General features: G+C 41.8%; 2 protein-coding genes, 1 long non-coding RNA gene and 1 pseudogene across 5 annotated transcripts; 1 reads left to right on the top strand and 3 right to left on the bottom strand.

The window, feature by feature from the left end:
- Positions 1 to 1,569: 1,569 nt before the first annotated feature.
- LOC118937364 lies at positions 1,570 to 7,026 on the top strand (annotated as a pseudogene).
- gle1 (GLE1 RNA export mediator) lies at positions 6,668 to 13,605 on the bottom strand. Of its 3 annotated transcripts, none has more exons than XM_021621245.2 (16): positions 13,373 to 13,604; positions 12,846 to 13,097; positions 12,577 to 12,738; positions 10,652 to 10,800; positions 10,460 to 10,520; positions 10,112 to 10,366; positions 9,732 to 9,957; positions 9,493 to 9,605; positions 9,268 to 9,337; positions 8,989 to 9,131; positions 8,601 to 8,791; positions 8,289 to 8,418; positions 8,063 to 8,167; positions 7,881 to 7,963; positions 7,688 to 7,751; positions 6,668 to 7,546 (listed from the first exon to the last, which is right to left on the bottom strand). In XM_021621245.2, exons 1-16 carry the CDS (start codon positions 13,469 to 13,471, stop codon positions 7,478 to 7,480), a joined length of 2,172 nt encoding a protein of 723 aa, XP_021476920.2. In that variant the 5' UTR covers positions 13,472 to 13,604; the 3' UTR covers positions 6,668 to 7,477. The 3 variants fall into 3 exon arrangements, with proteins under 3 accessions (XP_021476920.2, XP_021476921.2, XP_021476922.2); XM_021621246.2 differs by having other exon boundaries at positions 7,340 to 7,546; positions 12,577 to 12,735; positions 13,373 to 13,605; XM_021621247.2 differs by having other exon boundaries at positions 7,340 to 7,546; positions 13,218 to 13,552.
- A 2,522-nt stretch (positions 13,606 to 16,127) lies between these two features.
- Positions 16,128 to 18,394, bottom strand: LOC118937365. Its single transcript, XR_005034672.1, has 4 exons — positions 18,143 to 18,394; positions 17,643 to 17,780; positions 17,285 to 17,430; positions 16,128 to 17,154 (listed from the first exon to the last, which is right to left on the bottom strand). It is a non-coding gene; the product is annotated as an uncharacterized LOC118937365 (long non-coding RNA).
- A 1,244-nt stretch (positions 18,395 to 19,638) lies between these two features.
- seta (SET nuclear proto-oncogene a) lies at positions 19,639 to 27,041 on the bottom strand. The gene is made up of 8 exons (XM_021621248.2): positions 26,682 to 27,041; positions 25,496 to 25,553; positions 23,413 to 23,555; positions 23,219 to 23,322; positions 23,007 to 23,120; positions 21,415 to 21,585; positions 20,579 to 20,707; positions 19,639 to 20,477 (listed from the first exon to the last, which is right to left on the bottom strand). The coding sequence occupies exons 1-8, from the start codon at positions 26,752 to 26,754 to the stop codon at positions 20,454 to 20,456; spliced, it is 816 nt and encodes a 271-aa protein (XP_021476923.1). The 5' UTR covers positions 26,755 to 27,041; the 3' UTR covers positions 19,639 to 20,453.
- Between the last annotated feature and the right edge of the window lie 228 nt (positions 27,042 to 27,269).

The raw sequence follows: 27,269 nt of genomic DNA, 5'->3' as shown, positions 1-27,269 counted from the left end.
AGAGTCAGACATGCGTTTGGTGTGTCTGGTACCATTCCAAAGATTCCATTCCAGCCATTACAATGAGCCGGTCCTCCCAGAGCTCCTCCCACCAGCCCCCTCTGCTTTATAGCATTGGAACAATGACAACCTGTAAGGTTACATACAAAAGCATCACATTGTAAGTTATCTCACATTGCAACTTATTCTGATGATTAAAGGGCAGGGGGGGAAAGATATAGAACAAGTCCATTTCAACGGCGGTTTGAGCGAGTTTGTTGTTTTTGGGGTAGGCTTTCTTTGCTCTGCTGATAGCCCAAGAGCTGACTTTGGTGTTTAACAATGGGAGGTCCCCCTCCCTCTGATGCTGAAGGCCAGTGGGCCTGATCCAAAAAGCATATTTCCTAGAAAGCTTCACTTCCTTGCCAAGAATATCATTGTGTTTATTGTTCATTCTTATCAATGCACAGCCTGTCCAGAAACAACATACAGAGACTTAAATATTCAGCGCCATGCCCTTCATCTTTTAAGCAGAAAAGTGTGCTTGTATGTGCATGCATGAGTGTATGTGTATGTGTGTGAATGCTTGTGTGTGCGCACGTGCATGGATTTACACGTATATGTGTGTGTGTGTGAGCGAGAGAGACAAAAAATGAGAGTGTGTGTGTATCACATTCACACCATATCCAAGGATACTGACTAACAGATGCAGTTCCAATGATGGATGTGATAATGATGTTTGCTCATTCAATGATGATGAGGGGATGATGTTTCAGCTTCAGCGTAGTAAACCATTGGGAGAATTATCCACACATCTAAGAAAGTCATAAACATATTGGGGGTTATGGGCATGCTGACAAATTACTATTCACATGCATTTAGGTCAGGGGTTCATCCAGTGAGGTTTCAGGTTAAAATAATCTACCAAAGTAAAATATAATATAATAACATGATGGTGTATTATTTATTCTGTGGGTCTATGCAACACTACAAAAATAGTGACAGGACAGGTGCATCTCACATACTAAATGTTTCCCAGGTAACTGTAGCATACCTGTTTTTCCAGCATTATCATCCTCTCAGATTCATGACCTTAAAATCTCTTCCCGTGCATGTTCAGGACATATTCTCTTTTCTTCTGCACCAGCATCCAGCATTTTGATAAGTATATTATCCACAGTGATGCTCGTGCATCAAATCAGCGTGTATGTTTATCCTTGTGGAAATGTGCAGTGAGTCCAGCACCACCTTGAGATGACATGTACTGTAGTAGGACAACAGTTCCTGTACTCGTCTATTCAGCTATTAGTCTAAACTACACAGTAAATTGCAGCATTCGTGCATTTAATTTCTAGCTTCATCCTCTATCTTCATGATGCCCTCCTGCACCATGGGGAAGCATGCAATGCGCATTGGTCTGATTTGAACAATTTCATGCGATTTCTTTATTTGCAATTGTTCATTTAACCCCCCCAAAATAGTCATACAAGTGAAGTTAAATAAATAAATAAAAAATACAAATGACGGGTCATATAATGCCTGATCCTATCATTTTGCTTTGGTGTACATTGCAGCATCACGCAGTGATTTATTCTGTCCATTTATCTTATGTTAGGAAATGATTTACAGCTGTGCACTGAGACTGGCAAAAAAATAACAACTGGCCTACCGATGTCAAATATCTGTTTTCTGCCTTCTGTCCGGCTCTTAGGTAGCAGCCAGACAATTTTTTTTACAGTATGCCCGACCTTAAGCTTCTAAAACATTGATGCTCTTGAACACCCCAACACCCCACCAAATCGCAAATCGATACTATGTTCTTGAACAAGTCCCTACGCACTGCATTGTGGGAATTGATGTAAAATCAAGATGGCAGCTTCCTGCGCGAGAACTTTCGGTAAGATCGGCTGGCACATTTTGGAGTCTCCAGCATGTCTTGCTGGGAATATTGCCTCTCTGGTTCCAAGGGTCTCGCTGCATAGATCAAGCAGGGCACACGGAACGGGCGGTTCAGGATTCCGATCCAAACTGCCCTTCACCCCTCTGCGCGGTGGCCGTGTCCTGGGGTGTGCGTTCCTGCTTGGACAGTTGTCTGCAATACAGTTGTCTGTCCAACATCACCTTGCTGAAGAAGAAGATGCCAAGGTAATAGGCAATAATATTAGCTATGAAATGTATTTTCATTGATGTCCATACAGTCTACCTGAAGCAAAGCATGTCAGGTGGATCATGTCAGCTGACAACCTGTCTGTGGTTTGCCTAATAAATCAGATGGAACGCATCGCCACATTCGGAACTACTGGCTGGTGTACTTTTGTCATGTAGTTTGCCCAATGTTACATCCACGTTCAACCAAATTTGGCCTTTTTAAACATTTTTCTGACTTGTATGTCTTCCACAGGCGTATTCTGATGGTGGCCTGAAGTTGACCCTGTACCAGTACAAGACCTGCCCGTTCTGCAGTAAAGTGCGAGCTTTTCTGGACGACCATTGAGATTGTGGAGGTCAACCCTGTCATGAGGAAGGAAGTCAAGTGGTCAATTTACAGAAAAATGCCAATCCTAATGGTGAACAATGATGTGGTAAGGGGGGACAGAGTCACTCTGCATGGTTTGGTATTAGCTAGCAGATCCCACTTATTTACAGCTGCACTAGGGTCAGACAGTCTTCCTGTATATATTTGGCTTGGAAAACGTACCTCATTCCAGGGATAAGAAGTGCGTTCTCCGAATAGTCCCATTAGCCTAACTGTTACAAAGAGAAGATTGGACGACTGCTAGTTTTTTAGCAGTTGCTCAGTCTTCTGTGTGACAGTGGGGATAATGGGACAATTCGGAGTACATATCTCGCACCGGCTCTACAGTGTCTTAATCTACACAGGAAGCCTGTCCGACCATAGTGCACCTGTAAACAAGTGGGTCGGATCTGATGGCTAGGCTTGGTATTAGTTACAGGTGTCTGGGATGATGGAAAACTTGTCATGTGATCGCTCTCCTTCTGTGCTCTTGACCTATCAGCAACTGAACGATTCCTCAGTAATAATCAGCGCTTTGAAGACACAGTTGGTGAGCAAGTAAGTAGCTACCTCCTGAGAAGTGTTCTAGTTGTTTGTTTGTTTTTTTACATAAAGTGGTCCTTCTTGATCATGATGACTAAGCATTCTGAATTCTCTCTTCCTCCAGAGATAAAACCATCTCAGAGATTCTGCGCTGTTACCCAGAGATGAAAGCGGCCAATGAGAAGGGGAAGGAGGTGACAGAGTTCAACAACAAGTAATGGTGAATGAAGCTGAAGGTCAGATGATGTACCCAGAAAAAGACTCCAGAAAGTAGGTGAACACATTGGATGCCAAATTACTGCTGCCCATAATGACAATTCTCAATGTTATTAATGAAAATGAATGTATTTGTCCAAACCTCTCTAAAGACCTACTGTGCATCACTACTCTTGATATATTCTGTCAAGCATCATCTAGGCTTAAATGTCCCTTTCTCTTCACTGTCCATCTTCAGAGAGGAGATCAAATGGCGTAAGTGGGCAGATGATTGGCTGGTTCACCTGATCTCGCCCAACGTGTACCGGTCCACTGGAGAGGCCCTGGCCTCCTTTGACTATATTGTCCGTGAGGGCAAGTTTGGCACTTCTTTGCAAAGTATGTTGGAGCAGCTGCCATGTTTGTCATCTCAAAAAGATTGAAAAGTATGTGGGTGACACAAATTTTTGTGTGGTTGTCTGATACAGTGGGGCAAAAAAGTAATGTGTCATCCTCCAATTGTGTAAGCTCTCCCACTTAAAAAGATGAGGCCTGTAATTTATCATAGGTACACTTCAAAGTGTACCTATGATGAAAATTACAGGCCTCATCTTTTTAAGTGGGAGAACTTGCACAATGACAGACAAAATGAGAAAAAAAATCCAGAGAATCACATTGTAGGATTTAAAAATATATATATTTTTAACCCCGTTTTCTCCCCAATTTCATGGTGTCCAATTGCTTTTAGTAGCTACTAGCTTGTCTCATCGCTACAACTCCCATACGGGCTCGGGAGAGACGAAGGTTGAAAGTCATGCGTCCTCCGATACACAACCCAACCAAGGGTTGCTTCTTTAACACAGCGCGCATCCAACCCGGAAGCCAGCCGCACCAATGTGTCGGAGGAAAAACACTGTGCACCTGGCAACCTTGGTTAGCGCGCACTGCGCCCGGCCCGCCACAGGAGTCGCTGGTGCGCGATGAGACAAGGACATCCCTACCGACCAACCCCTCCCTAACCCGGGCAACGCTAGGCCAATTGTGCGTCGCCCCACGGACCTCCCGGTCGCGGCCGGTTACGACAGAGCCTGGGCGCGAACCCAGAATCTCTGATGGCACAGCTGGCGCTGCAGTACAGCACCCTTAACCACTACGCCACCCGGGAGGCCCACATTGTAGGATTTCTAATGAATTTATTTGCAAATTATGGTGGAAAATAAGTATTTGGTCAATAACAAAAGTTTCTCAATACTTTGTTATATACCCTTTGTTGGCAATGACAGAGGTCAAACGTTTTCTGTAAGTCTTCACAAGGTTTACACACACTGTTGCTGGTATTTTGTCCCATTCCACCATGCAGATCTCCTCTAGAGCAGTGATGTTTTGGGGCTGTTGCTGGGCAACATGGACTTTCAACTCCCTCCAAAGATTTTCTATGGCGTCTCCACTCCAGGACCTTGAAATGCTTCTTACGAAGCCACTCCTTCGTTGCCCGGGCGGTGTGTTTGGGATCATTGTCATGCTGAAAGACCCAGCCACGTTTTATCTTCAATGCCCTTGCTGATGGTAGGCTTTGTTAATTTGGTCCCAGCTCTCTGCAGGTCATTCACTAGGTCCCACCGTGTGGTTTTGGGATTTTTGCTCACTGTTCTTGTGATCATTTTGACCCCAAGGGGTGAGATCTTGCATGGAGCCCCAGATCGAGGGTGATTATCAGTGGTCTTGTATGTCTTCCATTTCCTAATAATTGCTCCCACAGTTGATTTCTTCAAACCAAGCTGCTTACCTATTGCAGATTCAGTTTTCCCAGCCTGGTGCAGGTCTACAATTTTGTTTCTGGTGTCCTTTGATAGCTCTTTGGTCTTGGCCATAGTGGAGTTTGGAGTGTGACTGTTTGAGGTTGTGGCCAGGTGTCTTTTATACTGATAACAAGTTCAAACAGGTGCCATTAATACAGGTAACGAGTGGAGGACAGAGGAGCCTCTTAAAGAAGAAGTTACAGGTCTGAGAGCCAGAAATCTTGCTTGTTTGTAGGTGACCAAATACTTATTTTCCACCATAATTTGAAAATAAATTCATTAAAAATCTTACAATGTGATTTTCTGGATTTTTTTTTCTCATTTTGTCTGTCATAGTTGAAGTGTACCTATGATGAAAATTACAGGCCTCTCATCTTTTTAAGTGTGAGAACTTGCACAATTGGTGGCTGACTAAATACTTTTTTGCCCCACTGTATATAACTAGCCAATAATGCTTAGTGATGAGCTCTGTTTAAATTGAATGCCTCTATCCTGCAGACACAACTTGCAGGATGATGTGAGACAGGATCTGTGCAAGGCAGTCAATGAGTGTGTGGCAGCCATTGGCAAGAAGTTGTTCATGAGTGGAGACCAGCCCAATCTGGCTGACCTGGTAAGAGCATCACATCTGTCATGTGAAGCATTATCTTAGAATTCTAGAACTTGTATTGTCTACTTTGTCTAAGATGCAGATTTCCTGATGAGACTATTTGTTTACAATAGCCAAAGTGTGTTTTGCTGATTGTCCTTGACTCTCCTCTCTGCAGGCAATGTATGGGGTCCTGAGAGTGATGGAGGGTCTTGAGGCCTGGAATGACATGATGGAGAACACCAAGGTGAAGAGCTGGTACAGACGAATGGAGAAAGCTACAGAAAGCCATGAAGACCACAACTGATCCTGCTCAAAACATTGACCAACGCTAGGAGACTTGAATTCAATAGCACTTCCAGCCCTAAGACTAAATCTGTAGATGTCATGAGATGGGAAAAGTGATTGTGTTAAGTAAAGACTGCATGATAGGCAGAAAAATGCAATAACATTTTGTCCTAAGGACCTTCTCCACCTGCTGCAATTTACAGAAATCTACTCCCAACCTTGATATATTGTCTGTGAAAATGCACCCAATGATTTGTTTTGCTTTACAAAAACTGGCAGCAATTAGCTGTTTATACTTGTTTACTGTCTACCTGGTGTCAAAGCTGCAGATTTGAACAATGTGTATGACATGGGTAAAACCAAATTGGCCGTTTTTAAATTTACATTACCTCCAGTCTTAGCATTTTGGGTTCCATTTTAGATTCAAAGGTTTTAAATTTAACGAGCTAACATGACATTTGATGACTCCATGAAATTTTCCCTCTAGGTTTGATCTTCCATAAGTTATGAAAGTAGGAAATACCCTTGTAATGCTTTGATGGAAAGTATACTCAATCTTATTATGGCTACCTGTTTCAGGATGTTAACTTCCTGACTGCTTATTCTACGTCAGATGGTTGTTCGAGGGTTCCAGTCATGAGCAGAGAATGTATTCTCAATTATGCAGGATATAGCTGGGTGTTAAGTGAAATGGGTTTAATAATTTGGGAGCTACCGTTGGACAAACTTATGTATTAACCAGTCTAATGTGCATACATGTAAAAAGGTTAAATAAAGTGTTTTAATACCGTACACCGTACATTGTTATTTTACAAGTTACACCTGTATTATTCATTTCACTCAGACTGCATTTAGACAGGCATCCCAATTATGATCTGTGATTGAGCTGCCTGTGAACGCAGCCTCAACGGTTTGGTACAAGCTCAGCACTAACAGAGTGGTAAATGCAAACCTCACACTATATAAAAACAGCTAATTACATGTCAATGTACAAATTATAAACATGTTGGTGGATTCCATTCCATTATGACCACCCTGACAAAATGACTTGAATAGGGGACGTCATGATTGAGTACTCAGATCTAAAAGCAGTCAACAAAAAATAGAAACAAAAAAAAGGGAAAGAAATCCCTCAGTTTAAAATAAGTAATACCATATGAATTTGGTAAAGCAAACTAATCACATTACAGTGAATCGGGGAAAAAGCCTTGAACTGTACAGCAAGAAGCTACATAACTACCCTAATAGTATAATGTTCTCAACAAGAGTAAGGAGAAAAACAACATATATGACTATGCAGTAGGATTAGCACGAAGATTGGATAAAATGGTTCATGTTGCAGTCACGATACAAGCCAGTTATAATTTGGTTTTAGCCAACTATACTAAGTATACATACTATTAAGCAAATTGATCAGGATATAGTGCATCATTGCAAACATAACTTCCACATCAAGACTGAGCTTCTCTACCTAGTGCATTCTATGAGTTGTGGACTGAGGTGATGCAGCCTTGAATCCAACTGATGCATCATGTCCAAAACCTTCTTTCTCATCCTTCCATCCTCCACTCAGGATCTCCAGAAGTGGGAGCTCAGCTGGCCTTTGGGGGGAGGGATCTGCCTGCTTCTTAATGAACTCTGATAGGGAGACAAAAGAAAACACAGGATCATTTTTGACCAATTTTAAGAGTTCAGTAGGTTTTAAAGACACTGCATCAGTGTCAGTTAAACAACGGTGCCTATGATACTGTGCTATACTTGGCCTTGCAGCACACTCACCTCTAGGAACTGCTTGAGCCTCGTGACTGAGCCTGCCTGGCCTTGGCTGGTGACAGCTTCAATCCTAAGAAAGGACAAATGACAACATGAAGTCTGAGTATTGACAGAGCGGTCAAGGTAGAGTGTACCACAAAGTTACAGCAGACTATTTTGTTCTGATGTAAAACTGAACTGCTGAGAGTGGCGATTGTACCTTGGCAAGTATTCCTCTTGGATGAGCAGAATGAGCTTCCAAAACTGAACCTGATACTGCTTCATTAGGGCGTTGCCACAGACCTAAGGGAAGACCGAGAACAGGGGACGTCAGTGACCTGCATAAAATGTCTAGTCCAGAGACCGTCTTTGGAGACAGGTGTCAGACACATGACTCATCACCTCTAGGAAGTCAAAAAGGAGTGTTGCCGTGACGTCTGCCAGGGGCTCCATGTTCAGCATCTGAGCCAGCCAGCGCCAGCCGTTGTTCAGCCCATGTGGGTCAGGCTGGACACAATGATAATAAAAGGTCAGCCTAATAACAGTATACAATTGGGGGGGGTCAGTGAAGTGCTTTGACATAGTGATATTAGCATTCGTTATGTAAACAATGTAGGATTGTCGATACCCCTTGCTTGGAGCCATAAGGCCATCTGAGCTGTATCATAGCAGCATAGAGGCGGATCATTCCTGACATCCTCTTCAAAAAGCTGTCCTGAGCTTCCACCCCTCCATCTTCCACACGGTAGCCTAAGATTCTGGTGGGACACAGAACAACACTTCAGCCAGAGCAACTAACCTCATTTGCTTAGATCGTGGAAGCAACGCACTTGAAATGCAGCATTGGTGTTTTCAACCCAAAGTCATGGAATTACATCAATTTCTGTTTCATTACAGTTCGTTCCAGATGCATTGCAAAACAGTGTGATGCCTCACTGACTTCTGATATTCCTCTACAGATGTGCCATCCTTCATAGGTGGGTAGTGGGGCACGGCGTAGGGGCATTTCTTATGAAGGTGGGCAAGGATGAAGTCTCCGACTTTGGGGTGAAGCTCCCACACCCCAGAGGCTACCACAGCGATGGGGAAGGCTGCCTCATGGTGGGACGCCACCTCCTCCTCTCCTTGTTTCTAAACAAACACATTGACAAGGAAGCATTTAAGAGCTCTATGAAAAGACACTACAGTCTTTTATTTGTATGACTATGGGACTATAAAACGTAACAGAAAAGTTAAGCAATTAGGAAGAAGTATAGAATTGTAAAGAGATAATACAGACCAATAGTGCTGTGTCTCCAGCAGTTCAAGCCAAGGTCATGTGAACTCACCACAAACTTCTCGGCCAGTTTGTAGCTGACAAAGTCCAGGCCGTTGGGATGCTGGGAGGTGGAGACAGACTTCCCTCCGGATACCACTGATCTCCCAGACAACAGCTTGTCAATCTTGTCAAATATTTCCCTGAGCTTGGAACCTGAGTATTTGACAAACATGGCGCAGACAATTTCAATCTCACGATTATTATAGCAATGTTCACCTTCTTTCACTTTCCCATAGATAAAATGATTGTCATTATAAGCCTCTGAGCCCTCTCCATAACCCAGACGCACCTGAGATACTGGAGATCTGGCTGACAGGGATTGTGGCTGCCTTCTGGAGCTCCATTCTTAGTTTCTTTGTCTGAAAAACAAATGTAAAAGGTAATAGGAACAAAAGGGTAATGTTGCCATTCATTTGTAATTTAGCTTTTAATGTGAAGGTGTATCATAATATGGGAACTGCATTTTCCTATAATGGCACAGTTCATTCCTCACCCATGCACAGTTTCAACCAACCTGGATATCCTTAGTGTTGTTCAAGCCTTCAAAAGACTGTGCACACTGGTTAGCGGAGTCCTGCAGCTCTTGGTACCACTTCAGGGTGCTCTGCTCAGCTTTGGTCTGCAGGCCTTCGGAAAGAAGAGTGCTTTTTAAACCCCTTGTTCACTACCTAACCTTTCACTCATTCGTACATACCCTATGTAACCAAACAAAGACAATCCTTTCATCCATCCATTTATCCTCCCTCTCCTTACCCTTTTTCCGTGCCTTCTCTTTGGCTGACAGAGCTGCACTCTTCTTCTGCTCTTCCTGCTGGGCCTGCAGCATTGCCATCTTCCTGCGTTCCTCTTCCTCCTCCTGCTCCTTCTTCCTCTTCTCCTGGGCCTGGGCAGCCGCCTCTTGCATCACCCGGATCAGTGACCTCATCTCATGCAGTGCCCGCTCTGCCACCGTCATGTCCTCCACACTGGGGAACTCCCCCTACACAATCACAATCACAACGACTTACCCATATTGAACAGAAAAAGGACATAAACAGGATGAAAACAATAGATATTATTCCCCACTCCCCCATAGCATGGGTCTACTTCGACAAAGACAATCATAGATGAGGGATAAAGAGAATCACACTGACCTCCGCTGTCATGCGCACCACCTCTGACACCTGGGAGCATAGCTGGTTGGCACGGGTGCTATAGGATGTGAGATCAGGGGAGGGGCCTGACTGGGTGGGTGCGGCCGGCTCCAGGAGCTGATTGAGTTGAAGTATCTCTTCCTGGACGGCATTGAGAGCACGCAGTCTCTCCCTACCCTCCACCTGTCTCTGCCTCTCAAATTCCGCCTCCCGCAAACGCTGTTGCTCCGCTTCCCGCAGGCGCAGGTTCAGGATCTGTGAGGGGCGGAGGAGGTTTTTCAACCTGTATCTAAATACAACTGTTTTGCATTTTGCTTTCTGAAATTCCAATGGTTAAACTTTCAATACCTTTATTCTGTTCTTGTGCTCTTCTTTCAACTTTTCTTGGCGCCCAATGCTTTCTTGTGTTCTTTTAAACAAGAGAAAGACAAGAAGCAAATGAAGATTCTTGACATTTAAATTCTGTCACAGGGACAGCAGCATATTGGTGGGTGAAAAGGAGACAATTATGCTTTAGAGATAAAAACTAGCAGGGCATACTCTCTGTCCATCATGTCCGTCATACTCTGGTACTCCTGTCTCTGCTTCAGCTCCATCAACTCCTCAAAGCGTTTGAGCTGCTCCGACTCACGACTCGCAACTGAGGCCACCAGCTTCTCCTGCAGCTCCTGCCTCAGACTCAGCTCCATCTGCACCAGGACATTCAAGAGTCTAGATTAGGTATGAAATGCTAGCTTAACATAATGCCATATATACAGTACCGGTCAAAAGTTTGGACACACCTACTCATTCAAGGGTTTTTCTTTATTTGTACTATTTTCTACATTGTATAATAATAGTCAAGACATCAAAACTATGAAATAACACATATGGAATCATGTAGTAATCAAAAACAGTGTTAAACATGTGGGAACTATTCAAAGTAGCCACCCTTTGCTTCGATGACAGCTTTGCACACTCTTGGCATTCTCTCAACCAGCTTCACCTGGAACAGTCTTGAAGTAGTTTGTTGGCTGCCTTTCCTTCACTCCTTCACGCATTCCAACTCATCCCAAACCATCTCAATTGGGTTGAGGTCGGGTGATTGTGCAGGCCAGGTCATCCGATACAGCACTCCATCAGTCTCCTTCTTGGTCAAATAGCCCTTACACGGCCTGGAGGTGTGTTTTGGGTCATTGTCTTGTTGAAAAACAAATGATCGTCCCACTATGCGCAAACCAGATGGGATGGCGTATCGCTGCAGAATACTGTGGTAACCATGCTGGTTAAGTGTGCCTTGATTTCTAAATAAAATCACTGACAGTGTGACCAGCAAAGCACTCCCACACCTCCTCCATGCTTCACAATAGGAACCAGACATGCAGAGATTATCCCTTCACCTACTCTGTGTCTCACAAAGACAGCGGTTGGAACCAGAATTCTCAAATTTGGACTCATCAGACCAAAGGATATTGCTTGTGTTTCTTGGTCCAAGCAAGTCTCTTCTTCTTATTGGTTCCCTTTAGTAGTGGTTTCTTCGCAGCAATTTGACCATGAAGGCCTGATTCACAGTCTCCTCTGAACAGTTGATCTTGAGAAGTGTTTGTTACTTGAACTCTGTGAAGCACTTATTTGGGCTTCAATTTCTGAGGCTGGTAACTCTAATGAACATATACTCTGCAGCAGTTAACTCTGGGTCTTCCTTTCTTGTGGCGGTCCTCATGATAGCCAGTTTTAGAGTGCTTGATGGTTTTTGCGACTGCATTTGAAGAAACTTTCTGAAATGTTCCGTATTGACTGACCTTCATGTCTTAAAGTAATGATGGACTGTCATTTCTCTTTTCTTATTTGAGCCGTTCTTGCCATAATATGGACTTGGTATTTTACCAAATAGGGCTCTCTTCTGTATACCACCCCTACCTTGTCACAACACAACTGATTGGCTCAAATGCATTAAGGAAAGAAAATCCACAAATGTATTTTTAACAAGGCACACCTGTTAATTGAAATGCATTCCAGGTGACTACCTCATGAAGCTAGTTGAGAGAATGCCAAGAGTGTGCAAAGCTGTCATCAAGGCAAAGAGTGGCTACTTAGAATAATCTAAAATCTATTTAGATTTGTTTAACAATTTTTTGGATACTACATGATTCCATGTGTGTTATTTCATAGTTTATGTCTTCACTATTTTCTACATTATTCTACAATGTAGAAAATAGTAAAAATAAAGAAAAACCCTGGAAGGAGTAGGTGTATATAAACTTTTGACAGGTACTGTATATATTTTGTTGTTATGGTAGGAGACACCTGTCTGATGCACGCCTGTCTGAGTGGACTAATACATTGGAGGCCACGGGGATGGCACACCAGTATCACGCTTACCATTCTAATCTACAATGTTGGTTTGGTTATGGTAATTGCTGTTAATGCATTCAATATATTATTATGCCATGTTGATGCATGAACAAAAAAAAAGCTTTTGCAACCTTAGCTTTGGCACGATGTTTCTCCTCAAAAATGCGTATAAATCCTTCCATTTGAGTTGCCCTGGGAGACAGCAGGGAGATGGTGGGAGAAGGAATGGGGTTGGTGACTGGACTGAGATTGTTGCTGGCATCTGGGGCACTGTCCTCATCACCAACAATCTGCTGTGGATCGATATGAAGACAAATGTGGTGAGTTCATACGAATGTAAAATAAATAGTGCGCAGAGGGAGTTACATAATGGTATAAACAAAGCAGGAAAGAGACTTGCCTGCTCTGTGTCTTTCTTCAACCTGGGGACCAGTTGTGGAGAAGAGAGGGGAGTGGGCTGAGCATTGGCTGAAGGGAAGGGGCTGGTTGAGGAGACTGGGGCCTCCTCAGACAGGCCTGTGCCTGGGTCAGTGGAAGCAGAGCCCAATGAGCAGGTCTTCTGAAGCGCTCGAGGGCTCATGTTAAGCCTCTTCAAGATGAGCCCAGAGAGTGGGGACAAGCTAGGAGCTTCATTACATCCTGACAAAATATCCTGCAGGGGACGAGAAAGGATCATACCACTAACGTTAGGCTATATCACATATCTAATCAAATTAAATGCTTATTTAAAACGTGTCCAATGTTGGCTAGAATACTGAAATTGTATACATACCATGGTCCAGCTAGGTAGAAGGCTAATAATTATATTGGTGATGTTGTAACTTTGTTTTTGTCAGTTAGCGAATGCAGAACATGCGAAACAACGTTGAACCTTTGAGCTAACGTGATTTATGTGAAGCCGTTAGCTAGCATGTTAACGTTCATTACCTCCCCCTTTTCGAGCCAGTCTGGGTTGTATTTCAGTCTTCCCTTTGGTGAGTTTTTCAAGGCCTCCAATGTATCCCATCGTAAACTTTCAGCAGGCATTTTGGCGTGTAAATAAACACACGACAAACACTTTAAGAGACAGGTGATTATTAGGCTTGCTGCTGATTGCGGTATAAGTGCCACTGAAAGTCAAACTCCGACGTGATCCATTTCCGGCTATGATAAATCTATGGTTCCGAGTCGAGGCAGTTTATCCTCAAAGCTACTTTTCCCTCATAATGGGTAAAATCGTAACATGTTGTGAACAATGTTCATCTAAATACTGGGTGTAAAAGCTGGATAACTATCTAGATTTTTTCCTTTATTTTCTGAGTTTGTTGTTTGTGAAACACACCAGACTGTCCATTCTCATTTTAAGCATTTGTTATTGTTATTGTTAAACAGTACAGTACATTTCAACTGAATATACAAAATAGAACTCATACAGCTCATACAATATAATTCTAAGAATATTCAATCCGATTGGTGAGTGTGTGTGTCAAGAGCTTGATAGGACAGAGTCACCAAACACATTACTATATAAAGCTTTGAGAAACTGAACATAATCCTGCAGGCTGCGGTTTGTGGAGCCAGATTGTTCCAGTCTCTCCTTCAGGTTCCTCAACTGATTCCAGAATATTCATTCCATCTGCAAAGAAAGAAGGACTTCCATATCAGTTCAGTTTGACAGAGTTATCATAGTTGTTGTATCATTCCTTATTATGGTGTTTAGATTTTATAGTTTGTATAAATAGTATTCCTGTCCATTGCAATTGTTTGCAAAGTTGTAACAAATATGTTACTAGATATTGGATGTATAATGTATAACACATATAGATAACTCTCTAGAAAACCAGGTCTTTGGGTTAAAATGTCTCACTCACATCCTCTTTGCTTCTGCGTAACTGACTGAGCTCTGTCCTACTGAGTCCCAACTGGCTCTCCAGGTCCAGAGCCCTGGCCTGGCTGAACCTCTTTGAATAAAGCCCACTGTAGGCTCTGATCCACATAAAAGTTGAAGAAGTCCAACCAAAATGATCAAGTTGACACTTAATAAAGAACATAAAAATAAAAAAAACGCTAAATTTAAATCTTGACACTGAAACATAAACTGAAAGACTGCACAGGTATTTGAGTGATGTTCAGTAGTAAGACAGACCTGTCTCTGTCTGGCCTGCTCCAGCTGCTTGGAGAGGATGCTGCACTCCCGGACCTACTCCTCAAGCTGTTTCTGGGTGCTGTGATTCGTCTCTGAGATCTCCAGCTTTAAGCAGTAGTCCTCTGACTCTAAGCGGGCCCTCTGAACCTGCAGCACAATTGTCACATATCAATTCAAAATCTTAGCTACAGACTGGATAGCATGCAGCATTATAGCTGGATTATAACACCTTGATTGAAGTACAGCCAACACTCAGATAGGCTGATCAACTGTACCTTGCTCTTATAGTTTTCCACCTGGCTCTCTAGCTTCTTGACTGAACTCTTCAGCTGCTGCGCTTCAGACTGGGGCTGTGTCAGGTTCTACTCTACTTCTTCAAAAAGAAGATCCACAAATAACCTGACATTCAAAGTTACAGAATGGTTTGTCATCTTCAGTCCTTATCAAGGTTTGATATTCTATAGTTTATTACACTTGATGACTGAAAGAGAAACATGTTTACCTTCAGTCTCTGGTTCTCTAGTTTGTTGACGGAGTTGTCAGAGGTGAAGCGGTGCGGCCGGATCAGGAGCCCAACCGTCTCAGCACGGCCTTTCTCCACCACAGTGTGGATCTGTGCAGTCATCTCAGTCACCTGGCTGCACAGACAGACAACAAAACACATAATGCAGTAATCAGAAAGGAAGAAATGCCTGCAAAATACACTTATTTCAAGGTTCTGGACAACTTAAAAAAAAAAAAAATCCAAAGACAAACCATTATGAATCATTCACATGAAACATGTCTTGAATGCCTCATGGTAGTCACAATTACTGGCTCTCAGCATCTTGCTGCAAAACTCAACAACAAAGGAGATACAGCAGGAGGCACAAAGGAGATACAGCAGGCCCTGCTGGAGCAGTAGGAGGAGATACACTTCTTGAGAACATTGATTTCCACTTCAAGCTGCCTCTTTGCAGTCACCTCTTTGGAGTGGCAGCAACACCAGCTCTCAGCTGAAAAAAGAGCCTCTGCCACCGTAAGTCTCCTGAATGATGGCACACAAATACATAGGGCAGTGTGACACTTGGGCCACTTGTTAAGTGTGACACTTGGTCCGCTTGGTAATGTATCTACATGTGTTCCTCCCATATAATATAATTCACAGGATCACACCCAACCCCCTTGTTTCCATCCAAACACCACATGTCAACCTGTGAGAGTAGCCTGAGGACCTGTGTGTGTCAGACCTTCTCCAGCAGCTTTGCAGAGAGCTGTCTGGTTGAATCGTCACTGTTCTCTGCTCTCTGCCTCTGTGTCTGGTCTGCCTGCTTCAGACTCTCTTTGTTCTCTTCACTCTGCTGCTTCAGCTCCTCCAGCTGGTCCAGCAGGGCCTGCATCTCCTGCTGTATCTCCTTTGTGCCTCCTGCTGTATCTCCTTTGTTGTTGAGTTTTGCAGCAAGATGCTGAGAGCCAGAAAAGCAAAAACAACATTTGAAACGTCATCTATGACAATGGATATGCACCACACAGAGTGAAAGGAAAATTCAGTCATGGATGCACAGCACTTTTTCTGCTTCTTTGTCCGCCAGTCTCTCCAGTAGGCCTTGCCTCTGCTTTGATGTCCTCAATGATTCTGTCTATCAATTAATAGAAAAAAAATGTTTTAAGAATGCTCAATATATGGGGCATTGAACAGTCAGCCTTGTGCACGAGGAAACAGAATCAATAGAACATATTTTCTGGTACTGTCCATCGGTGGCTCGCTTATGGAGTCAGGTCCAGGAATGGTTGTTATGTCATAATATCAGAGTTCAGATTGACCTGCAAACTGCATTGTTATGGAAAATATCATTATACTCTTGGGTAAAACATTTATTTTTAAGGCAATATCGGTATACATTTTTACAAATAGGGAGTTTCAGGAACCCCAGTAAGACATCATAGTAAAATGGAGGGATGTATTGCAAAAGGAAATAGCAAAATGGCATTATACTGGGAAAGATGGGTTAATCTGTGGACATCGGTGGGTTGGAGTTAAGATCTGAATGAATGGTGGATTGGCTGTTGTGGGTGAAAATCCAGCACTTGAAGAGAGGAGATTCTGAATATTTAATGATTTAACTACATGTACTGTAGATGTGACCGAAATAGCTGTAAGTAGCAGTAAAAGTATTGTTGTCAGTTAGTTTACTACAATTAGGGTAGGGATGGTAGAGAAGAGTATAAAGGGAAAACATTTCAAATAAGGGATTGGAAATTATGCAAACAATTAAAATGATAGAACCTACAATCTATCTGCAATATTAAATCATTGTTGTTCTTCCAATCAAAATATAAGACCACAATTCTTATTGTCATTTTCCATTTTCCTGCAAAGACACTGATACCTTGTCAATCTAAGCAAGTCCATGTATTGGGGAGAGTACCTCTTGTTCATGGCACTCCCTGAAGAATTCTCAGAGTGCAGCTCACCTTTTTCACGCCACCCATAGCCTCATTCAGGGCTGTCAACTGTGTGGCCACTGCCACCCCATCAATCTCTGCTTCTACCAGCTTCCTCAGTGGCATGTCTCTTTCCCCATGTAGAGTCCTCGACTCAGCCCTGTATGAAATGGAAAGATTAAAACCAAGCTAGTCCTAAACTGCCTCACACATTTTTACATTGTCTTGTGAATGTTTGTAAACGTATGCATGATGACTAAAGGTGCTCATGTCATGATATTACTCCACACCTGTTGTGGCCAGTCTCCCACATCTTTCTTTGGGAGTGTTGGAGGAAGATATTCTCTCATTTTCCAAGGAACAGGTCTTTGGTGGAATCCAGCAGATCCTCCTCCTGCTCGTCGATGACATACTGGCATGCACTCAGATACTCAGGCTGGTGCGCCAGCAAACAGAAACACACACACACGCCCAGTTTCTTTGTTTATACGACACATTTATGCAACAAACAAGAGGGCACTAGATATTGCTGATTGCAAGTGAGAACTTTGCTCTGTAAGTTGTGATAGTGGGATAGCCTCTTCTAGGGTTTGTTGTGTAAGGGGCAAACATTGAATTGTACACACTATATATTATCAACTGACATACCTCATTCTTCAGAGATCAAACATTCATCATGAGTCTACCAATCTTTTTTCCATATTTGTTATGCTGGCCATGCATCCTCTGCTCTTGTTCATCCTCATGAGACAGGTCAGCCAACTGCTCCAGACAGTATGAAGGCCCCTGAGAGACATGAAAATCAATATTGGTAGTATATCTAATGATATTGTGCGTGATATATCTTTGGGAATAGTGAGCAATAATGTATGTTAATAAATGTGAAATGTAAGCTATGTCCATTGCACTGGATGAAAATGTATCTGTGAGGAGCAAATCATTTACTTGCAGGACCTCCCACTTGTGTCATCCGAGTGGAGGTTCTTCCTGGGTCCAGCACCCAGGGGACCATGGCACAGAGGTGCCCAAAATCCCCTTTGATGTTGTACACCTCTTTGATTGGCAGTCATGGCTTAACTGTTATAGGCCCACTTTATTTCAAAGGTTGAATCAGTGTTTATAACTCTATTGACTAAACGTTTACTAACCTGTGGCGTCTTTTCAGTGCAGCTCTTCTCTTCAGGTGTACACGCGTTTTCAACCAATAACTTAATCTAGAGTTGGAGCACACGATACAACATAATTTGCACTAGTAGGGCAACTAGCTGCTAGAAAGTCACAAGACAACCTGAGATAAGAACAGTACCCGGGAGCATGATCACTCCATGAATGTCCAGCAAGCTAAATCTTACAATGTTCTTTATTCATAACCGGATTATGAATAAAAACAACTGGTTTGGCAAAAGTGAGTGATTTGTTTACCTGCTAAATCTCTACCGACGGGATTGGATCCGGTCATCTCTAAAGATATCGCTCTGGTGATTGGAGAACATTCTTTTGACCCACGTTCTAATTCACGTTGCCAGTAGCAACGGGAAATCATCTGCAACACGTATAATTACCGCAAAATATCTCCCGCCTATAGACCGCGACAACTCATTCGATGCCATGGGGTGCTCAAACGAACCAAATTTGAGGGATACATTTCGAATATTATATGAATTTGGTTGTAAACGTCCTAAGCAAGCACCATTTATTTTCTTAACCGAACTCGCTAGTTCCTGATCTGCATGACTGCACACATATGAAAGAGTAACGGGTATCATTGCATAAATTGGCCAGCAGAGACAACCGTCGGAACGTCGGCTGCAAACACTTGTTTCACTGTATTTGTGTGTGATAATACTCGTCGAGCCTGTGTTACGGAGGGATTCGGTGACTTGTTCCAGTTAAAGGTTAAATAAAAATAAACTTGTTATGCAGGTCCAGCGGACAATAATTGGCAACTTTATTCACTGTCGACTTGGGCCCTCTCATATAATAGTTATAGGGAAACTAAGAGTGCCCGTCGAGCGGTTCGAACCATCTCCGGACTAACAGATATGACTTTCGGCGGAGACATTACACCTGGTATACTGGACACACGCACCTTGGTGGGTTGAGCTAAATAGGTTTCGGCAAATGATTTTGATGTGTCTAGTCTCATCCATCAAACGTGTCTGGCAACCAAGTGAGGGTTTTCTAAATTGAAGGCACCAATGCCATACACCTACCTACCTTATGCTGTTTGTTCCGTAACGGCCAAAGTTAAACCAAAAAGCAATTTAAGGAATCGGAGCACACATTTGTGGCTTTGATAACTAAATCGATTGCTAAATCCTTGTACCATCAACACTTCCTGACTACAATCATTCAGAAGTTGACAACGCCTGCATTCAAAGTTACAAAAGGATACCTGGCCCTACCAATTAACTTTTGCATTTTCACAATACAAAGTGGCACCAACACAGCATGTCGTATTTCTTGTGATTGTATACACTTCTGAAATATAAAATAAACTGTCAGTAACACTAATATACTGATCCAGTAACACAAGTATACTATTTTAGCCATAACCGCCAGACATTTAACATTAATGTAGTTTGCTGGCTCTAGATAAATCACTACAATTTAATACTATGGTTGGTTAGAAGAGTCACACGCATTTGTGTACACATTAAGTTTTATTGTAACAAAACAAGTTGTACACCTTTAAGTTTAAAACAGATGATTATTTCCCCCCAGCGGAAAATAAAACAGTGATTAGATGTAAATTCCATGAGATAACAGGTTGTTTTCCATGAAGCAGTGGGGGGCCCAAATTTACAAGCATTTTTTTAAAGTTTTGTTTTGTTTATTAAAAATGTACTTTCACATCTCATGGATGTCTGTAAAACAATAAAAAAAAAGATATAGTAATGGTGTCAAAATGCCCACCCACCTCAGCACCCCAAGATATCCCTTTACCCTACCCCAGCATTGACCCCAAACATTACAAGTGATGGGAATAAGCTGGTATTTTCTGTTAACTTTTAACCACATAAGGGGGGGTGGCATTATTTGCAGGGATCTACTCGCCAACTGAACAAAATTATAAAAACTATAGAGGGGGTCTGCTAGCGCTAGGTCACTGCACCATGGCTTTTATTCATTTATCACAACCTTTAACTGCAAGAAAATTATATATATAAATTGCTATTTAATTCTACTCAAGATGGCATGCTGATTCTATTTTTTTGTAAGTTTTTATTTTTCTTCAGATGAATTTGGGAATTGGGGTGGTACATACAATTCAAGGCAGGAATTTGCCATTGGTTTTTAGATGAGACAAAGAAACTTAACATGGCACAGACAGGAGTGAGGCTTCAGAATGAGACGACGAAGCACAAAATAAAAATACAAAATCTTGCTCCCAAATATGGGTGGATAACCAAATTGGGTGAAAATAGGAAAGGGTATTGGTAGATGTAATTTTTCAGTTTAGTCATCTTCTCCTTCATCATCCTAAACAAAATAAAGGGAGAAAAAGAAAAAAAAATCAGCAACACCATAATAACAAATCACACTATTCAATATAGCCAATTAAGCAATTATCTAGGGCATACCTCCCCATCATCTTCCTCTCCATCATCTTCCTCTCCATCATCTTCATCACCCTCCTCATCAATGTCCTCAAGACCTTCCTCGTCATCATCATCTTCACCTTCTGCTTCCTCATCATCCATGTCAGGAACCTGCCAATCAAATTAGCCAACATTTTAACTATACATTCTTCATCTACACAGGAGACTTAATCTCCTGGGTGACATCCAAAGAAGGAATAATAAAGTTGCACAATGGACATAAGTCAAAGAGCTGGTAACAAGTCCTATTCAAAATCAAGAGAACATCGATAACAGGGTGTGCTAGGCCTTGGAGACCAGTGTTGGAAAAAGTATGCAACTGTCATACTTGAGTAAAAGTAAAGATTACTAGTCATTTTTTTTATGAAGTTAAAGTCACCCAGTAAAATACTACTTGAGTAAAAGTCTAAAAGTATTCGTTTTAAATCTACTTAAGTATCAAAAGTAAATGTAATTGCTAAAATATATTTAAGTATGAATCTTTTCAAATTCTATATATTAAAGCAAACAGCACGATTTTGTTGTTTTTAAAATGTACGGATAGCCAGGGGCACAGTCCAACCCTCACATAATTTACAGAGGCAGTAGGGATGACCAGGCATGTTTTCTTGATAAGTGTGTAAATTGGACCATTTTCTGTCCTGTTAAGTATTGGGTGTCAGGGAAAATGTATGGAGTAAAAAGTACATTATTTTCTTTAAGAATGTAGTGAAGTAAAAGTTGTCAAAAATGTAACTAGTAAAGGAAAGTACAGATACCACAAAAAAACAATGTAAGTAGTACTTGAAAGTATTTTTACACCACTGTTGGAGACTTACCAGGTAGTACTGCAGGGGGTTTGGCCAGATGTCATCCTTGATGACCTCGCCCAGCTCATCTGCCCCAGCATCTGAGTGATCAGTGAACCAGGTGAAGAAGCTCTCTGGCTCTTCATGCTGCCTCTTCTTGCCGGCTTTATTCTGCGTCTGGCTGGAGCGCTTTGTCAGGTCCTTCAGAAAGGTCACAGGGGTAACAAACCAACTTAGGTATTTGTTGTGAAATTGTTAGATATTACTTGTTAGACACACACACACAACAACCAGGCATGAAAACCAAAATGATCTATGAACACTGAGGTACAACATTCAGGTTGGGGCCGGGAATTTCAAGGGACTTCATGATACGATATGCATTTTGAAACTAAATTTATTGCGAATAAATACTGCCATATTATTGCGATTTGATGTTCCAAGCATATTGCTCACTGTATGTCTGCTGAAGAGGGAGCACGAGAAAGTGAGTTGAGTCACTAATAAGTGACAAAAACATACTGGTTCACTATTTAAACATATGGAGAACAAGCTAGCTATATGATTAAAAATACCAGAGTAAAAAAAAGAAAGTGTTACCCTCTTTTTCTCCCCAATTGTTAGTAGTTACTGTCTTGTCTCATTGCTACAACTCCCGTACGGGCTCGGGAGAGACGAAGGCCGAGAGTCATGCGTCCTCCAAAACACAACCAAGCTGCACTGCTTGTTAACACAGCGCGCATCCAACCCGGAAGCCAGCCGCACCAATGTGTTGGAGGAAACTGCGCGCGGCCCATCACAGGAGTCACTAGTGCACGATGAGACAAGGATATCCCTACCGGCCAAACACTCCCTAACCGACGCTAGGCCAATTGTGCGTCGCCCCATGGACCTCCCGGTCGCGGCCGGTTGCAACAGAGCCTGGGCTCGAACCCAGAGTCTCTGGTGGCACAACTAGCACTGCGATGCAGTGCCTTAGACCACTGTGCCACCCGGGAGGCAAAAATACCAGAGTTTTGGCACAAGCACAGCCAGCTGACACTACCCAGTCGACTTATACATATAGCTTTCCCCTGAAATCAATACTTATGACAAAATGTATATTATCCAAAAAGAATGTTGCTATATGCAACTGCAGAGATATCCCCCCCCCCCCCATTTCAGGTACGCAGTGTTAAAAAAGTCTGGTCAACATATTGGTGTAAGTGCCCTACTTGTTTCTGCCAAATGCTGTACTTTTAAAGCAGCAATGTGTAACCTTTTGGGCAACCAGACCAATTTCACATAGAAATGTGAGTTATTGATCTGTCATTCTCATTGAAAGCTAGTCTAAAAAGCAGTATATATGTTCCATGTGAGCCATTTCTATGCTACCCATTCTGAAGTTTAGTTTTTACGTCTTTGTATTTTAAAAAATAATAATTTTATACCCGCTGAAAATGCAACGTTGGGTTACTGAATATATATTTCTCATCGGTTTAGATGGTACAAGTATTCTCTACACATTGCTTGTGTAGAACTGAAATTATTTAGCAACCAGGAAATATAGCGATTTCTGCATATTGCACCTTTAGAGAACCTCCAATATTTCCATACATGTGAAAAGAGGTGATATGAAATACCTTTCCTGATTTCCATTTTATTTCTGTTGACTTTGATGATGGGTCTCCACTCTCGTTCAGGTGGAACTCTTTGGAAAGGACTTTGTTTTCAAAGTATGGGTTTTCATCAAAATACTGGAAGACAAAATAAATTTAATTAAGCCAATAAATGGCATATTGCTGCCATTAATGCAATATTCTATGAATGCAATATGATGGTAACCTTCACGTACAAAATCTATTCTGTAGCCTGACTTGATATCTTCAAACTCTGTAACCTCCACCCTGGTCAGATAGTGAAGTGCCTCCTCATCTTCCTCACCAAGAAGGGCAGAAACTGCAGGAGGAAACATTTAAACTGTCAGAACATCTGAGCATTCTAGGTTCCAGTGGTAAAATCGTGTGTCAGCCTCCTAAAGAAACTCACCTTGCGGATGGTTGACGAATGTTGTGACCCAGAAGTTGGGGATTTTGGCGATCAGTTCTGACCTCTTCTGAAAGAATGGCTGACGGAGTTTGTTGTATTTCTGTTCTACCTTCAATATCTCCTCACTCGCCTGCTCATTCAGTCTGTGAAGAAGATTGTACATGCATATCAGGATTTTTCCTCGATCAAAAGGGGCTACGGTGGAATTTTCATCCCGAAAGTGACGTATACATGTCATTTTTTAAAAGCATTTTACGTCAATTTCCCGGGAAAAAAAACTAAATTACTCGGTGGAGCCGAGAAATGTTTGCCGTTTTAACACGAATTACCTGAAATGTTACACACTGTGCCATGGAGCTGGGAGAAAATGGTGTACTTTTAAAGCTAATGTAAACCGAATTGTACATGTTCTGCCATGTAGCTGAGTGAAGTCGTTTAAAGATAATTTCCTGCAAGTCTATATGCATTTTGCCATGGCTTATGTTTTTGCTCAAACATAACAAAATCAACACTGTTAAATTAATTAAAGGTCCGTTCTCTTTTCTACATACTTTATATTTTGTTTCAGTCATTTAAGTTGACACCCGAAAGAGTCTATTCAAAATCGACAAGGCTGATTAATTAGGGCCGATTTCAAGTTCTCACAACAATCGGTAATCTGCCTTTTTGGATACTGATCATGGCCGATTACATTGCAAGCCAAGAGGAGACTGCGTGGCAGGCTGACCACCTGTTACGCGAGTGCAGCATGAAAAGGACCTTGTGGCTGCTAGCTAGTATTAAACTTATCTTGTAAAAAAATCAAAAATAATACTTCACAGAATCACTAGTTAACCTAGTAATATCAACCATGTGTAGTTAACTAGCTTGTCCTGCGTTGCATATAATTGATGCAGTGCATGTTTCTTAAAATCAATACACAGAAGTATATTTTTTAAACCCTGCATATTAAGTTAAAAGAAATTCATGTTAGCAGGCAATATTATCTAGGGAAATGGTGTCACTTCTCTTGCATTCAGAGCAAGGATATTCAGGGTATATGTGACAATTTCTTCCTAAAAAAGACAGTAATTAATTTTCCAGAATTATGACATAACATTGAAGGTTGTGCAATGTAGCAGCAATATTTAGACTTTGGGTTGCCACCCATTCGATAAAATATGAAATGGGTCCATATTTCACTGAAATAATAAAACGGTTCGTTTTCAAAATGATAGTTTCCTGGATTTTACCACATTAATGACCTACGGCTTGTATTTCTGTGTGTTTATTATATTATAATTAAGTCTGTGATTTGATATTTTATAGAGCAGTCTGACTGAGCGGTGGTAGGCAGCAGCAGGCTCGTAAGCATTCATTCAAACAGCACTTTACTGCGTTTGCCAGCAGCTCATAGCAGTGCTTGATGCACAGCGCTGTATATGACTTCAAGCCTATCAACTCCTGAGATTAGGCCGGCAATACTAAAGTGCCTATAAAAACATCCAATAGTCAAAGGGATATGAAATACAAAATGGTAGAGAGAAATGGTCGACGCGTAATAATTCCTATAACTACAACCTAAAACTTCTTAACTGGGAATATTGAACCACCAGCTTTCATATGTTCTCATGTTCTGAGCAAGGAACTTAATGGTTAGTCTTTTTTTTTAAATTTTATTACATGGCACATATTGCATTTCTACTTTCTCCAACACTGTTTTTGCATTATTTAAACCAAAGTGAACATGTTTCATTATTTATTTGAGGCTAAATTGATTTTATTGACATATTATATTAAGTTAAAATAAGTGTTCATTGTTCATTCAGTATTGTTGTAATTGTCATTATTACAAATTAGCCGATTAAATCGGTGTCATCTTTTTTTGGTCCCCCAATAAATCGGTATCTGCGTTGAAAAATTATAAAAATCGGTCGACCTCTACAGTTTGGACATAAACTGACCTCGGAAAAAAAACTTGCTTAGGCTGCCCACCCAAGGGTTTTTTACAGCAAAAAAAAAAACTATATCAATCACATTGTCACACAGTTAAACACGAATTTGTTTTAATACTGACAGATATACACTAACTTGAATGGCTTACCTGTCAATTTCGTTTTGAACTTCATCAATGTGTTCAATAGCTTCCTGTTGCTCTTTTTCTGTAATGAGAAATGCAATAATGTCAGAAAATATTGTAGTGACTCTCGGTGCAGTGCATTGGTGATATACATCAACATTAAATAGTAACTACCAAGTTCCTGCACATTTACCTGCCAATAGTCAAAGATGTAGCTATAGCCAACAAAAAAAAGTTACGAGCTAATGTTCTTGTTTTGAAATTGACCCTGAACTCCCAAGCTTCACTCAGGTCCATGGATGCAAAAGCGTTGCAGGAGTGAGCTGGTAACGATTTGTAGTCTGAATAAAGGGGTGCAAAATGGGCGAAAACATCAATCATAATCAACAAATGATTTTTACCATGCATGACTGAAATGTGTGCGCGTAGTGTTAGCAACACCTCTGCAACTAGCAATTTCAGAGCAGCTTGTAAACGGCGGTTCTTCCTGCTGGCTACAGCGAGGGCCGCGTGGTTTGAATGTGGGAGTCCGCACACTGCACTCTGTGCCTCGATTCCCCAACACTGACTTACAGCTAGCTAACTAACGTTAGCTGCATTGCATCGAAACTATGCGTAAGTTATTTGTTTATAACTAACCCTGCATTGTTGAATCAACGCATATAATTCTTCCAATGGCCTACTTCTCGAAAACTACGGCTCACTAACTATAAGTTAAACTAGTTAGCCATGTTTCAAATATCACATTCGCTGGCTAGCTTTATGGCGGATATGAACAACAACAAAGTAACAAGGCCACGGTGTTTCATTCAACATAGAAAACATGAATTCTCAATCAAAAATTCACTGTCTATTATAACAATGGTTGTACAGTTGCTTTTACAGTACCAAGGACTAGACTTGAAAAATAAAATACTGTACAGAATATTCATTGATTAAACAATTAGCTAGGTAACGTTAGCTAGCTATGAAATGTTGCTAACGTAATTAGCTAACATGGCCTCCATCACCGGTCTAACGTAGTAGAACCTAGAACTACGCACTCACGGCAGACAATACAGACTGCACCCAGAACAGGGCAGATTCATATTGAAAAGCACAAGGACAACACATTACTAGTTGTGAACTCATTTGCATTCAAGTTGTACATTTAAATAGAACTAATAAAGAAAGTGAAAATGGCGGTTAACTGGAGGCCGCCATTCCTTACCGGAGGTCTCGTCCGCGCCGTCATAGTTTGAGTTCAGCTCCTTTTTACTCACTTTTGCCGCCGATGCCGACATGTTTTTCGAAGGCTGTGAATAACAGACTTCGGAAAAGAACACTGAATTCGTTTTTTTCTGTTCTCTCCGAACAGGAGATTATTATTTCTACCTAAGATTTCGGTGTACCGTTACAACGTGTGCAGCCCTCCTCTACACAATAAAAAGCGAGTAAGTCAGACACCACGAAGCTCAAGGCAAGCCCACTCACGCGCTCCCTTTCATTACGAACGCGCCTCAGCAAATGGAACCAACCGGGCTCCGCCTCTCGAGGACAAGTCTACTTGCTCGATTCTAGTGTTGCTTTCTGATAGGCGAGGTCGCACACAGGGCTGGCATATACTAAGGGGATTCGATTATTCTGGACAGGGCAAGCGTGTTTTACACCGGGTGAAAGTTGATTGCATTCGTTTTGGAACCAGGCATCTAGTTCAAAGCCCAGGAGAGGTCGGCTCAAAACAAAAGTGACGTAGGGAGTAGGATTCTGTTTTCAAATGCAAAGGTGATTGCTTTTGATAACGCTTTTATCTACTTTC

Source organism: Oncorhynchus mykiss, chromosome 11 (genome assembly GCF_013265735.2).
Source record: "Oncorhynchus mykiss isolate Arlee chromosome 11, USDA_OmykA_1.1, whole genome shotgun sequence".
NCBI lineage: Eukaryota > Metazoa > Chordata > Actinopteri > Salmoniformes > Salmonidae > Oncorhynchus > Oncorhynchus mykiss.
The sequence above is the reverse complement of the archived record's forward strand: the minus strand, read 5'-3'. Positions and strand labels throughout refer to the sequence as shown.